Source organism: Eptatretus burgeri, chromosome 9 (assembly GCF_056783735.1).
Source record: "Eptatretus burgeri isolate ZD-2024b chromosome 9, Ebu_testis_v1, whole genome shotgun sequence".
Taxonomy (NCBI): domain Eukaryota; kingdom Metazoa; phylum Chordata; class Myxini; order Myxiniformes; family Myxinidae; genus Eptatretus; species Eptatretus burgeri.
This window is the reverse complement of record NC_140969.1, coordinates 84,097,871-84,112,708: the sequence shown is the minus strand read 5'-3', so window position 1 is coordinate 84,112,708 and position 14,838 is coordinate 84,097,871. Positions and strand designations below refer to the sequence as shown.

Genomic DNA, 14,838 nt, shown 5'->3' with positions numbered 1-14,838 from the left:
TGTGAGGGAGGAGAAGCGAGGGGAGGGCAGCTGGCGCCCGATTGGTGGATGCGCGGTGTGACGCGGCCAGGGAGGAGGAACGCCCCTCTTCGAGACCTTTCTCGAGCACCTCGAAGGGGGGTGGAGAAAAGAACAGGGCGGAGCAACAGAGCGGAGCTCCGAGATATAAAAGTCGGAGACGGAAGTAGCAGTTTTGTGGATGCTCTTGCTCGGTGGATATTCTTGCTTGGTGGAAGCTCTTGCTCGGTGGATATTCTTGCTTCGTGGTTGCTCTCGCTCTCGTCTTCCGGCTCGCTCGTCCTGGTGGCCGCTGGCCTGGTCTTTTGTGGGGCAGTTGCAAGACTCCGCTGGCTGGAAGGAGCATCTGCCATTCCCCTCTCCCGACTTCGGGCATCCACGTTTCCCCCCCTCTATCTGCGCTGGGATAGCACCGAACACTCGGTCCATGGCGTCGAGTGACCAACACGTGCAGACGCGAGGCATGCAGGAGAGGACTCGCCTACCATGCCAGGGCACGGAGTCGCGGCCAGGCGGGACCACGTCGACGGACGTAGGAGAGGGACTCGACATCCCAAAAGGGAAGTCACCATTTCTTTTCGGAGCTTTTTTTGTATGGAACTTGTGGCGCCGTGTCTTGTGAAGTAAAACTGTTAAGTGTTGCCGTGTGTCGGTCTTAGTCGGTTGTAGCTCTGTGGCGTCGTTGCTTTTATTGTTTTCTTCTTGCATTTGCTTTATGTGCATTCTGATCCTGTTTGGCTGTATATGTGTGCTCTCCGTGTGTCGTGTGAATAAAGTGCTTGTGTGAACTTGTTCCCCGTTTCGCTGCGTCCTTCCCTTTGTTGAATCTCCATCTTGCTTCACGTAAAGGGTTCGTAGTGGGCTTAATACGCCCGATAAGTAATCGGAACCGTCGAGGCCAACGATAACACTGCTCGGTTATCCCGATAGTACGGAACGGACCGCTTAAGCGGCCCGTGTCCGGAGTCGACCTGCGGCGAGGTGCGATCACCCGGTTTACCATCCGCGTGGGTACTTAGGTAGGTCGAGTTTGGCGAACAACCCTATCCCACGCGGGTGGCCGATTGGCACGATCGTGGTGAGGCCGAAAGGCCCACCCGTGACTAGCTCCCGGCGTTAGTCTGAGAGGGTCACGACAGAATTGTCCGTCCGGTGGGTGACGTGCCGCGATTCGAGTCACGTGGCCGATCGCATGCCGGCGGGCGCGAATTCGCAACAATATATTACGAGCTGAAGTACCCGTGACGTTTTTAATTTTTATGTTTTAAGAAACTGGAGATGAGGCTGAAATGTTTTGAGGACAGTCTTGAATGTACAGAATGCTTATTTATCATTCAGATTTTAAGAGAAGGCATTCCAATGGTGAAGAATGTAACATGAAAGGGCATGATGGATCTTGTCTTAGTTTTTGGTCTGAAAAAGGTATGTGATTGTTGCAGTGAAATGAACAACTTTGAACATGCCAGTAAATTCATTCATTCATATTTAGTGACCCTGTGATGTAAAATGGTAAGTCATAAATATACTTGTGAAAGCTCTGCAGATGAGTGATGGGAGCCAGTGAAGTTTGGTCGAGGTTACAGTCTCATTTGCGAGTGTGAATAACCAAGCAATCTGCTGTTCTGAGCCAGCTGAACGCAATGCAGATACTTGCAAAATTTCCCTCTGTGGAGAACATCAGGTTGTAGATTTTATATGAAAGAAACAAAATATAAAGAGCTCTCATGATTGATTATCTTTGTGGATCACCATTTTGCTCTCAAGGGATTCCATTTGTCATTTACATTAGTTTTTTTTTTAACACCTCTTCTTATTGAGCTTTTCTACCATCGGAACTTTTCGTAGAATGCTCAACATACTCATGTATCGTGCTTTATGAATTTGTAAAGTTGTTTGTATCCTCTTATTTTTGTCTCCCTGTAAGTGTTCAAACATTTGATGCTGCCTATTTAAAATGATCTTTCCTCTAATAGCTGTTTGTTTGTGCCGTTTTATAGAAATGTGGGACAGTGTTGGGCTGGAAAAGGGTGCAGGGTCCATCTGGCAAGCTTCAGGGTGAGCTCCCCCCACATCTGTTTTATAAAAGTGAAATTGTAAATGTGTTTGTTTATATATTTGATTTTTATATATGCTTCAAAAAATACAAAATTACTGAACCAAATTTGCATGTTGCCAAAGTGGTACCCCAAGTATGGTTTATTTCTGGGTAGTATGAGGGAGGAGGTTCAGGGTGGGGAAGAACCCCAATTGTCTCTTTGTAAATGTGTATCGTATCATGCCACTCGGTGGTAACCGGGATTACAAATCATCATCTTGTATAAAGAAAGTTTAAACAACTGGCCAACATGCATCATGGTGATGTTGAAATGTTAGTGAGAACAATTCAAAATTTTCAACATGTTTCATTCCACTTATTTTAAGTGGAGGTTCAAACCAAAGCATCCAACACTGAGCTTCGCAGCCAAGCAAAGTGAAGTGATTTTTGCTCGTGCTATGGATAAGCAGCAAGATTGGTTGATGAAGGTGATGTTAGCTGACTTCCAAACAAATGGAAGATGACCTCGGGCAAATTATGGTGTGAATAGAGCGGACTGTTCATGAAGTAGAACATGCTGTCTTTTGAGTAAATCCATCAGCAAAGCAACGGGTAAAAATAGCTGTGTGGGTGCACGTGTTCTTTCTTTCTTTCTTTCTTTCTTTTCCAGTTAGCTCAATCTTGTTCAAACCTCTTGATAGCTCTTGCAGGAGGGAGGTCGAAGGAAAACCAATATGACTTGGAATTAAATGTTTGATTATTCAAACAGCATTTTAACATCTTTTTCTATAAAGTTAAATTGATCTTGGTGTTAGCAGTGATTTTAAAAATGTCTGAAATGGTGGCACGGTGAGGAGTGTGACCAAAGGCTAACATTGGGTATCGACTTCAATGTGACTTTTGTTCTACCTTCTTCTGAGAATCTTATTCTAGCGCCCTTTCCTTTTGTTAGCATTTGGCTTCTGTGAGTACCGGGAACCAGAGTCGTCACTGTGTGCACTACGCCTCCTACATGGCCTTGAACTAGGTGGTCGGAAACTTCTTGTCAAAGTGGATGCCAAGACCAAAGCTCTGCTGGATGAGTGGAAGATGCAACACAGGCCCAGAAGCAAAGCTTCACCATCTAAGGTCTGATGAGTTTTACTCCCTCCACAGCACAGTTTGAGTTATTTTATTGGTGTTTTGTCCCCCAGCAAAGGACACACACACACACACACACACACACACACACACACACACACACACACACACACACACACACACACACACACACACACACACACACACACACACACACACACACACACACACACACACACACACACACTTGGAGTGATTTAAGACTTTTATTTCTGCATTGGCTGATATAGATTATATGCCCATTATTCCTCATTCTCGCCAACCTGCACTTGGCAATTGTGGCGAGTAGACAAAAAAAGAGCGTTGGTAAGGGTTGGGGTACCTTTCCATAAGAGAATTCAATACATCATGACACTTTGCTGTACTGCATGCAGGAAGCCATTGATTGGCTTAGACAAGATAGTACAGGTTCAGATAAGATTGGAGAGGAATGCATCTCAGTTCGGGACAAAAGGAGTGTTATTTTTGCTGTGATGAATGAGTAAAGAGTTTTGACACACTAAATAGTGTCTTAAATTCTACATTTCACTTGCTTCATGTTACAAAGAAAGTGTAAAACGAGTTTTGTATTGCATTCTAGAAATGAGCTCTTCAAAGTTGATAAGAACATGTTTTGTCATCTTCTGATCCTGGAATTCATGCATCATTTGAAAGTGCTGACGTGTCAGGTTTATGATAAATATTTAACATGCAAGGTTGTTCTCTGATTCTGCAAACCATTTATTTTCCATACATTTTGAGGTTGAGGTTGGGTGTCATTTTAAAAGTTGAGTTGATGCTTGACATTGCAACTGCTTTCACAAGAGAAGTAAAGAGTATTTTCACAGTTTTGTTTATAACCAGTGTGTTTTTATTTGATGGTTCCTCAGTGGATAATTTGCACTCTTTTGTTGAATTAATCCAGGTAATGTTTTTCTTCCATTTGCCATGTATTCACTGCTTCACAGGAGGAAGAGGCCAAGGATGAGGGGAAAAACTTGGAAGATGAGACAAAAGAGGAGGCTTTAAAGGTGACCGAGAAAGATTTGAATGATGAAAAGCAAGTCAGGACAGAAACGGAATCGAAAGGGGAGGGGGAGAATGAAGAGGATGAGGAAAAGGATGAGAAAGAGGGGAAAGAAGAGAAAGAGGAGAAAGAGGACACGGATCAGTTGGATGAGGAAACGAGGAAAAAAGACGAGGCGTTACAAGTGGGGCTGCAGGTCCTCATTTCTGAGCATGCTGCCGAGCTGAGCGGAGACTCGGCTGACTCGATGGCCGCGAGGCGGAGACGACGTGACCGGAAAGATGGGGTACGTTTAATTGACTCAATGGAATGCACTACATTTTGGTCGGTGGAAGTAGGGAGAACGAACTTGTCTCACAATATTTATTTATATATAAAAATTAATTTTGTTTGTTTATGCAGCAGCTTGTAATGAACATTATTGTATCGGTGATGGATGACACCATGCTTTGAAATTGAGGATAGTCCTCAATAAATATCCAATTTAAATGTTTTTTTTGGAAAGAGCATACACATTATCAAATGGTTTCTGAGAAAATGTCGATTGATTTAGAAATGTCGATTTAAAAACATAGCTGTATGATTGAGGACATGCAAACAGCACTATCCCAAATAAATTGCTGAATGGCCCAGTTACAGGATAGGTTATTGGAACTGGTCGTGCAATCAGGTCATGTGGGTCTGATAAATGGCTGAAAACAAATTAATGATTTGCTTGAAAAAAAAAAACATGGGTCTAAAACACACGACTTGAAACATACGATAGTTAAACAGCATGATCGATGATTAACCAGATATGACGTGCTACATCTACAACTTATGAATTAGGTATAATTTTGAAATACCATCACTATCCTTATAACAGCGAATACAATGTGATATTCAAACGTTCACCCAAGTATTATATTTTAAAATGACAGCATATAATATTTTTGATGTAAGATTTGTTACAGTTGCTTTGTTGTGATTCCAGGAAGCCCACACTTGGGGGACCCTTGTGTGTCAATGTAATCATGTAGATGGACTTAAAGCCAAGGAAAGGAATGTTAAATGGCACGGACTATACTTGTATAGCTAAGAAATTGACTTTGAGTGTTTACATTATTGCGAAGTTAACTTTCACTGATGCATAACAAATGGGTGAATTTCATTCAAATGCTGCTTCCTCTGATGGTTAAACTGTGGTTGCCTGTAATTGGAAAATCCTTTTGAGCCATTAAATTGGTGTGAAAATGGAATGACTAAATGGTTTATAGTTTGCATTCATCGTTGTTTCACTCAAAGAAATGAAGCAAAACATGATCTAGAGTTTTTCATTTGGCTTAAAAAAAAAAAACAGCTAATTGAGTGTTAGTGCTTCCAGGCTTTAGATCATCGAGGGCAATGGACTGAGGGACAGGATTAGTTCAGGATAAGACACATGCTTTATACACCTGAATATCACAAACAAAATGATGTTATCTTTCTGTTGCTGCCATTCTTCCTCATCCTCCTCGTGCCTGTCTTTATCTTAATCTTCCTCTGTCAGTCTTTGTCCACATGTAGAATGAAGAACTATTCCTTCTGGTGAAGGCTGGTGTCTGTCTGTGTCGGCGGACAGGTGGAACAGTGGAAGAACCTAATAGGACGTTCATGGAGGTATGCTAACTGCTGAAGGAAGAAAGGAGGAGCTGATGTTTCTGGCATTTTTGGAGCATTAACTCTCTTGCTCTGATGAAGGGTTAACACCCAAAATGTCAGCTTCTTGTTTCCCATGGCGGTTAGCATACCTCAATCAACGTCCTCTTTATTTAGTCCTCTGTGTCTTATTCTTATTATTCTTCTTCTTATTATTAATCTTCGTCCGTCTGTCTTTTACACTTCGTGTGTCTGCGTCTGTCTTACCCTTCCTCTGTTTGTATGTGTGCATGTCTTACCCTTCCTCTTTCTGTATGTGTGCATCTCTTACCCTTCCTCTGTCTGTATGTGTGCATGTCTTACCCTTCCTCTGTATGTGTGCGTGTCTTACCGTGTGTGTGTCACCCTTCCTCTGTCTGTCTGTCTTATTGACAAATTGAACCGCCACATCTCAGTCTGTCGCAAAATCGTATTCTTTTGAATCCACAATGAGTTGATGTTTCTGATTGTACGAATATGTATCTGCAACTTTGCTTGTTTCAAAACTATTAATGTTTTGGAGACTGAAAGAATGAAGACTCCAAATTACTTCTGGATAGCATTTAACAAGTGTTTGTTGAAGAATAAACCATGATATATATTGTTGTTCTTTTTTACTCAGCCTTTACCTCACAATAAACAAAGGACAAGTCTGGAGACGGCGATGGTTCATGAGCAATGTACACGGTTCGCCTTTTTTATTTTTTGACCTTCGAGGGGACGCCACGGGCAAACTGGCGGGAATCGGGAAAAACGTAAATGATGAAAGTTGTAGTACTCGAAGAGCACTACTTGCATACCACCTTTCATTCGAAACAGTTGAAAATCCTAGGAGCTCGATGCCCAATTTATTAATTTTTTTGACATTTTCTAATTCGTGACCTTGACACGAAAATGAAAAATCGAGCTCCGTGGGGCTATGCAGGTGCCATTGGGCTAACCAAATACCGAAATCCCTGCCAGATTCAACAAACCTCCTTGGAGAAGATGTAACTTGAAACCGGCTACCCCCTAAAAACACTTGTTTTTTGGGTGTGGCTCCGCCCATAATGGGCGCAGCACGCCCATTCTCCGGAAAACACAACTGGATCATGATACAAACCTCGCACCCTAATTTTATCAAGATCGGATCAAAACCCACCCACGGATCGGATCAAAACCCACGGAGCTATGCTCGGGACAGACAGACAGACAGACAGACAGACACACACCCATAACGAATATAGTGGTTACTTACTGACTCGTGAACCAATATTTGTAAATGTGCATCCAGGATGAGTATTTATGTTTTTATTTATGTATTTGTATGTAGCCTGTGGCTGCTTGGCTGCATTGTTTTCTGGGGGCACCCCATGCTGATGATTCAATACCCCTGTTAGCAGCACGCTGGTACTCATTTTCCGACCTCGGAAGGATGACGGGCTGAGTTAACCCTACCTGGTGTTAATTCAACAGCCTGGCAGGGGCTTGAACTCAAGACTCTGGGATCTTAAGGCAGCCACCTTAACCGTTAAGTCAACATCAGGTCTCGTATTTATGTTGAGCAAATAGAAATAAATTATATTTATTTGTTGAAGGTTGCAAAAGGCAATCAGAAGCAGGAAACAGGAAGTCTTGTTTGTTGCATTGGAATTTATATTCTTTGTGTTTGTCCTATATAATGAAGGTTGGAAGCTTTTATCAAATTTTCTCATCCGTCGAGTTGTTGCACAAAAGCAAAACATGCCTTTCTTTGGAGTTTTCAGGCATAACTTGGTGGTATTTAATTAGCCTGGCCCATTCAGGAAGAGACTGGAGAGGCTATTATAATTTATAATCAGTGGGTCTGTCTGTGTCCACACACACATCAACATCAATATCGTGCCCCTGAGCGGCCTACTTTAATACCGTTGCCTTTGGAACAGTTAGACAAAATCCTAATTTAACCACAAGTTGATTACTGTTGTGTATTCACCCCTGTTGTCTGTCTGGCTGAGTGGGATATCTCAAATAGTTATGGATGGATTCGGATGGAATTTGGTGGACAGGTTGGGTGTGTGACAAGGAAGAATTGATTCGATGGTGAGGATCCAGATCTGAATATTTAAAAAAATTTTCTTCGTGATTTCTCACAATTGAGAGGGCCAAAAAACAATATATACCATGATGTTTCAAAAAGTTATCCAGTCTATCAGTGGGATACAAAACGTAAACTGGTTCAGCCTGGCGGATGTATGCGCTCTACCGAGTGCCATTCTAGTTTTGTGCCTTGAATGTGGATCACATTCAGGTCAGCTCTGCCCATTCTTGAGAATTTTTTCCCCCCACACCAAGATCCACTGTAATCTGTGTCATTCATTCTTGGAGATGAGGAGACAGGACTTTAGGACTTGGAAGCTATGTAATGGGCCTTGAAGATGAGAAGAAAGATTTGATAACGAGAGTGATTAGCAAGTTCCGTGACACACACAAGGTAGTTATGTTGTCCTGTGGTCAGTTTTATGGCATTGACATTAATGTGAGGCAGTGAGTGACAGGTAAGTTCTTGCATTTGATAAATCTGTTTTGTGATTATTTTCGTTTTGTTGAAATATTGTCCAATTTAAAAGTTTTTTTTATTATTATTTTTTGTTTTTTTAATTCTTATTATTTCTTGTTTTTTTTTTTTCATTTTAATTTTTAGTTTATTGAATATTTATAATCATATAGAATATTAAAAAACCCACACACACACCTTTGTGCAGCAATGAAGTAGGTTATATATTTCTTATTTAAATTGTGTTGAATAAGTGTTTTTAATATATAAGATGGGATTATACTCAGTGGGTTGTTGCATGAAAGGGTGGCATAGCCAAAACCTTTGAGGCTCTGCATTGTTCATTGTACTTATCTTGTTCCTTTTGTAATATTCTTGGTCCATTTTGGTTTTAATTTGCCCTTTCCATCATAACTGTGCTGATTACATTTATTTGCAACTGCAATGTAATACAGCTGAAAAGTGTTGGTCTCACCTGATAATCAATTCAGAACATTTCACTGTTGAGAGATCGAGATATTGCAGAGAAGGGCATCGGTGATCAGATTTGGGAAGGTGTAGGTACCTCCATAGATTGGGTTAAAGATTGACAGATCCAGTTTTTCGTGAGGCCTCCCCTCGAATATTGTGTGTGGTTTTGGTTACCACATCTGAGGAAGGACATAGTTAGAGATCGGGATCGGCAAATAGTGACTACATTGATTCCGGGCCTTGCTAGGCTAAACTATGAGGAGCAGCTGAGGGAGATGGACTTCATACATTAGAAATGAGGAGATTATGAGTGGATTTCATAGAGATATTTAAGATAATGAAGTGTAGAGACAAAATATGTGCACAAGTTCTTCAGCAGAATGGATAGTGACAGGCCCCCCCAAGGGTTTTAGCCTGAGGATAAGGAAGAGGGGAATGAGGATTGGAGTTAGGTGGGGATCTCCCACTCAGAGTAGATAATGCATATAAAAGTAGTGGCAGCAGGAACAGTTGGATCGGTGTAAACTAGTATTATAAGTACTGTACTTCAAAATATTTGGTAACTGGTCGGTAGCTTTGTACGGGATGAGTTTATTTTTATTACAGGTTTTGACATGCATTGCTTGGGTCATGTCAGGATCTTTAACTTTAAAATTTTATTTTATTTTATACACACCTGTTTTCAGGACTTCTTGGTCTCTGTGCATCAACAATTCAGCAATAGAAAGTGAAACGTATATTGCTCTTTATCCAATATATTCTTATATATATTTCTCGTGAAATTAGTATTGAAGCCACGGAAAATTGGCAGCCAACTGAGCGCTGTTCGGGTTGGCATCTCATCTGATACATTGCCTTTGGGATGGTTTCTTAAGTTATAGCAGCTGTCTATCTTGCATTTGTCATGCTGCTTATTGTTTTGGGATTGAATTTTCACAATCATTAAATGTAACTCCTCTGCTCGTATCATATTTTAGGACTTGGAAGCTATGGGCCTTGAAGATGAGAAGAAAGACTTGATAACGAGAGAGATTAGCAAGTTCCGTGACACACACAAGGTAGTTATGTTGTCCTGTGGTCAGTTTTATGGCATTGACATTAATGTGAGGTAGTGAGTGACAGGTAAGCTCTTGCATTTGATAAATCTGTTTTGTGGTTATTTTCATTTTGTTTAAATATTGTCTGATTTAGAAGTTTTTTTTTTGAATTATTATTTTTTATGTTTTTGTTTTAATTTTAATTTTTAGTTTATTGAATATTTATAATCATATCTTGGGATGTACCACTCTATTAAACAATTGGTAATATACACTGAAATGAGCTCCATTGCTGCTGAACAGAAGAACAGGATTTTGTTGGTGGATTATTTATTTTGAGGGTTTTGATGGCTTTGAACAGTGCACATCATCCCTTTAAAAATGGATCTCTTCATCCTGTAACAATCCTGAGCAGAAGCTGGAGGAAGAAAAGGAGCTGAGGGAGAAAGAGCGACAGGTGGAACGTGATGCTCGGGATCGGGATCATGATCGTGATCGAGATCGAATCGGTGTGGAGGAGCATCACAAGGAGCGCGAATGTTCGCAGCGTGCGACGAGTCGAGAGTTCAGCCCAGCCAGGTACCATCTATACTGTTGGCTGACATTTGCATTTGTCAACTGTTTATTGATAACACATGTTGATAAAATGCTGTTTTTGAAAAGTTTAGTTTTAGTTGCTGGAATTGATTTTAGAAGACATTTTCAGAAATTGTTTTCAGAAAGTGTCCCTGTCAACGAATGAACACTTTCCATCAAAACAAATCCCCTGATTGAACATTTTGATCCAATAGATTGGTGGCTGCTATCGGTGGCCTTGTTTGCACATGTGCTTTTTAAAAAATCAGGCAGCTGTTTTGTCTCGCCATACAAGATGACCCCAACGTGGTTTTCCACGACTAGTTGATGTAAGCTGTTCAATTATTACATTGTCCTTTTTAGTTGGTAGTTTGTAAGAATGGAAGGCATCGTGACCTTCGATTCAAGACCATGTTCTGCTCTCGTGAGAATAGTCTCTTATTTTGTTGCTCTTCAGTGATCGTAGCCATGAACGCAAAATTAGCTCCCGGGAACGTGACGAAAGTGGTGAGGATCCATATGAGCGTAAACGCCTGGCAAAAAGGCTCCGTGAGAAAGAGGTGTCCTACCAAGAGGTACGATCTCTGTCCTGCTTGGTACTTATTTTTGTATTTATTTGTAAAGTGGAATACTGTATAGGTTAGGCCCCAAACATCCTTTTGCTTTTGGTGATACAAAGGCTTCTTAAAACATTGTGTGATCACTTTATCCTGGCATGTAATCTTTTACCATTCCTTTTGACATGCTCATTCCCTTTGAATTTGGTTGCAATGAGCTCATCTTTTTATCCATCTAGATATCAATATTTATTTACTCCTTCATTTATAAGTTATATCTTTGCCTTTAGACAATGGCAATCAAAATGACTTGATGTAAAATATGTACTTGTTTTCGTTCAGTGTTTATTCTTTACTTTTTTGAGCATTTAAATAATTCTTTAAAACATTGAGAAAGACCATATTGGTGTTAGCTTTAGCCAGGACCGTTCGGCCCATCGCACTCCTGGCTACATCACCACATCGGCATCTCTGCCTCTTGGTTGCAGAAAGTGGCCACACAAAATTGCGCTGGATTAAATGCGCACACGGATAACTCGTAAGCACCAAAAATTCATTTCAAAAACATTTTAAAATCGCTGCCAGGTAAGTGCTGATTTTTGCATGCTTCTTTTTTGCTTTGTCGTAGTGTGCACGTACAGTGGGTGTGGTAAAGATGGGTGGTGTGTGTTTCGGGAAAGTGGGTGGTTGTGTTATCACCATTACAGAGGTTAAAAGGCTGGGAAGCACGTGAGCGGAAGAAGGCAAAATCTTATGAAAAGGAAGACAAGAAAGAACGCCATCGAAGGAAAGAGATGGTAAAGTGGTGGCATTCGTTGCAAGTGCTATTCTTCCTTTTTTATTTTTTTATTTTTTGTTCATCATGCAATGTACCTTTTCTGTTAATGTTGATGTTATGCTCTTGGGTAGGTGAAGGAAGCGAAGAGACTTCGGGTGTTCTTTGAAGAATACGACGATGCCAGAGATGATCCAAAGTATTTCCTGTGAGCATTGCCTTTGACTTGTTTGTCTTAAGCAAATAAATTTGATAAAGGTTAGCCTTTGGACAATGGGTTACAACTGCACATTGAAGACTCTTACTGCAATGTCACTATTATGTACTGTTTACCATTCTCAACAGCTACGCATTGTGTACTCTCTCTCATTAAACCGAATATTCCGTGGTGGTGGTGGTGGTGGTGGTGGTGGTGTGATGGTGTTGCAGGGGAACTGCACTGCAGAAGCGGCTGTGGGAGCGCGAGCGTGAATCTGAGATAGACGAGCGAGATCGTTGGCGGGAGCGGGATGAACTGGAGGAGCTGCGATTGCGTTTGGTAGAGCAGGGACACCCTGACCCAAACAAAGAGCTACTTCGGGTACTTCTCCTTTGTGTGCTTGTACATTCCTTTTCATTATCATTGCATTTTATTGTGTCGTCTTTCTGAGGCAAAAGGATCTCTTCCTCCAAGAAGGGTAAAGGTTTGTGTCCTTCCCAACCAGCCAGTTTGTAATGATCGTGAAATGTGCTGGAATCCCAACAGCCATTTTGACATGAAGCACACCATGAACAAGGTTTTTCTTTGAATTGATGTGTTGTGTAATTTTATAGCACTGCACTTTACAGCCAGTTCTGCATACTAATGATTTTTGAAACTTCCTTACTTGCTTTATTTTTCTCATTTGAATGTCCTAGAACAGAGACCAGGGCCTTCACCAGGGTAATATTGCTCACGACTTATCTTACAAGGCAATTGCATTGAATGTACATTGTACGATCTACCCATTCACTTTTCCTTCAGGATGTCCCTGCTTAAATAAAAAAAAAATGTACAAATGCAAAACATTGCTTAAAAAGAAAAATACCAGGTATTTAATTCTATAATATTTTACCATTTGTCTAATATACCTCCGTCTTGGACAAGCCATGAGCTGAATAGCAACAAGTGAGTTTGTGTGGTTTCTTCCCAGTTTATGATCGCTTACAGCAGCTCACTGTGAAACCGACAAACCATACTAACCACCGAAAATGTTTGATCTTATGTTTAAAGTCATTAATATGTTTAATATCTGCGGTCAATTACAAACTGTGTAAAGCCTTATTGCTGGCTTGAAAACACAACCACAAAAGCTCGATGAAAATGCCATCGGTTCGTAAGGTTGTCTGTTGAGCTTTCAGAGGAAAAAAACAACTGTAATAAGTATATCGTGTCGCTAAAAAAAAAAAAAATTGCATGCCATGTCGAGGCTCGTGTAAGAGAAAATGCACAGAAACATATAACAAGGCAGGAGACCAGAGGGGTGGGAGATGGAAGCACAAAATAGTGGGGAACAGAGACAATACAATAGGAGATCTGTGGAAGGGACAGGGATAGGGCGGCGTACATGGGGTAAACAAGATGGTACTACAGGGGCTTTCAGGAAGGAAAACAGGGAATTTGAAGGAGGTGGGTTTGGGGTGGATTAATGGGGGTAGTAAAGATCAAGATTTTGGATGGAGGAGGATATGAGATGGTTGTGAACAGCTATTTTGAAGACCTGGAGTGAGGAGTGGGATTGAAGAGTGTGGGAGTTTGTTCCAGAGGTGGGGAAAAAAGACTAATGAAAGGGTGAAAGTGAGCAGTAATTCTTGATTTTTGGCAGTTTCACCCAAAGGAAATGTCATGAGGAATGTCATGGCAGAGGGTGGAGTCATCGGCAAAAAAATATTGCTGATTTTCCAGAGTCTGAGATCATTGAAGTTTAGGAAGAGGATGAGGCTAAGAACACTGCCTTGGGGCACTCCAGCCTTGACAAGGAAAGAATATAAAAGGTTCCGTTGAGAGCCACCCATACACTTTGGCTACAAGAGTGGAGAAAGTCAGTAATCCAAGAGTGGAGTTGGCCTCAGATACCAGAGGCAGAGTTTGTAAAACCAGGTGGGTTGCTAGACTGCACTGAAACCTTGAGATATATCTAGAGACTGCCCTGATCTCATCTGATATTGAGAGCCTTTGTCCAATTTATTTATTTTATTTTATTTTTGTAGACATTGTTGAGGCTCGTATGAGAGCTAACACACAAGGAACAACAAGGAGGGCAGGAGACGAGGGGTGGGGGAGAGAAGGACAAAACAGTGGGGAACAGAGACAGGAGATCTGTGGTAGGGAGATGGATGGGGCATGGAACACGGGGTATACAAGATGGACACTACAGGGACTTTCAGGAAGGAAAGCAGGGAATTTTAATGAGGTGGGTTTGGGGTGGATTAATGGGGGTAGAAAACATCGAGGATTTGGATGGGGGAAGACAAGAAGTGGTGGGTTTCCACATGAAACATGTGAAGCTGCAAAGTTGCACTGTGTGGAAGGAAAAGCTGAAAAAAACGCCAGAAAATATCCCAGCTTGCACGTGTGGAATCAGAGATATGAGGGTCAACAACTACAATCCTCTGCTACTCTATCTGTGGAAAGCCAATATAGACATAAAATTTGTCTGAATCCTCCTTGGCTCTTGCACACAATGTGACTGGTTATGTCACAAAAGCTGAAGGGAGCAACATGCAAGACATCTGGCAGGAAGTCAGTGAATCAAAGAGCATCTACAGTCGGCTATGGAGCTTTGGTGTGTGAGTTTTGCACTCAAGAGAGTGTGGTTTGTACGAAGTCTCTGATATCTTGCTTGGAGATCATCTCTGTGAAAAATCTGATGCTGTAAAGTGGATATCTATTTTGATGCCTCACAAGAAGAGTCACAGGTTGAAAAACCACAAGGTGCTCAAACAACTTCATGAGATTTATCCAGACAGTGAAGAAATTTTGAGCAAAACCTCTACAGTAACTCGTATCGCAGGAGACCAGACGACCTGGAGG

General features: G+C 41.4%; 2 protein-coding genes across 2 annotated transcripts in view; both read left to right on the top strand.

Annotated features, from left to right (window-relative positions):
* LOC147020485 (uncharacterized) overlaps positions 1-14,838 on the top strand; it is a 77,351-nt gene that overhangs the window by 2,788 nt on the left and 59,725 nt on the right. The window lies entirely within an intron of this gene.
* Positions 1-14,838, top strand: part of LOC147020486 (RNA-binding protein 25-like) — a 146,633-nt gene that overhangs the window by 92,892 nt on the left and 38,903 nt on the right. The window contains exons 5-13 of the mRNA XM_085895857.1: positions 2,016-2,073; positions 3,006-3,181; positions 4,141-4,485; positions 9,819-9,899; positions 10,294-10,457; positions 10,912-11,029; positions 11,719-11,808; positions 11,921-11,994; positions 12,216-12,366. Coding sequence (XP_085751983.1) covers positions 2,016-2,073; positions 3,006-3,181; positions 4,141-4,485; positions 9,819-9,899; positions 10,294-10,457; positions 10,912-11,029; positions 11,719-11,808; positions 11,921-11,994; positions 12,216-12,366 — 1,257 coding nt within the window. The remainder of the gene's footprint in view (positions 1-2,015; positions 2,074-3,005; positions 3,182-4,140; positions 4,486-9,818; positions 9,900-10,293; positions 10,458-10,911; positions 11,030-11,718; positions 11,809-11,920; positions 11,995-12,215; positions 12,367-14,838) is intronic.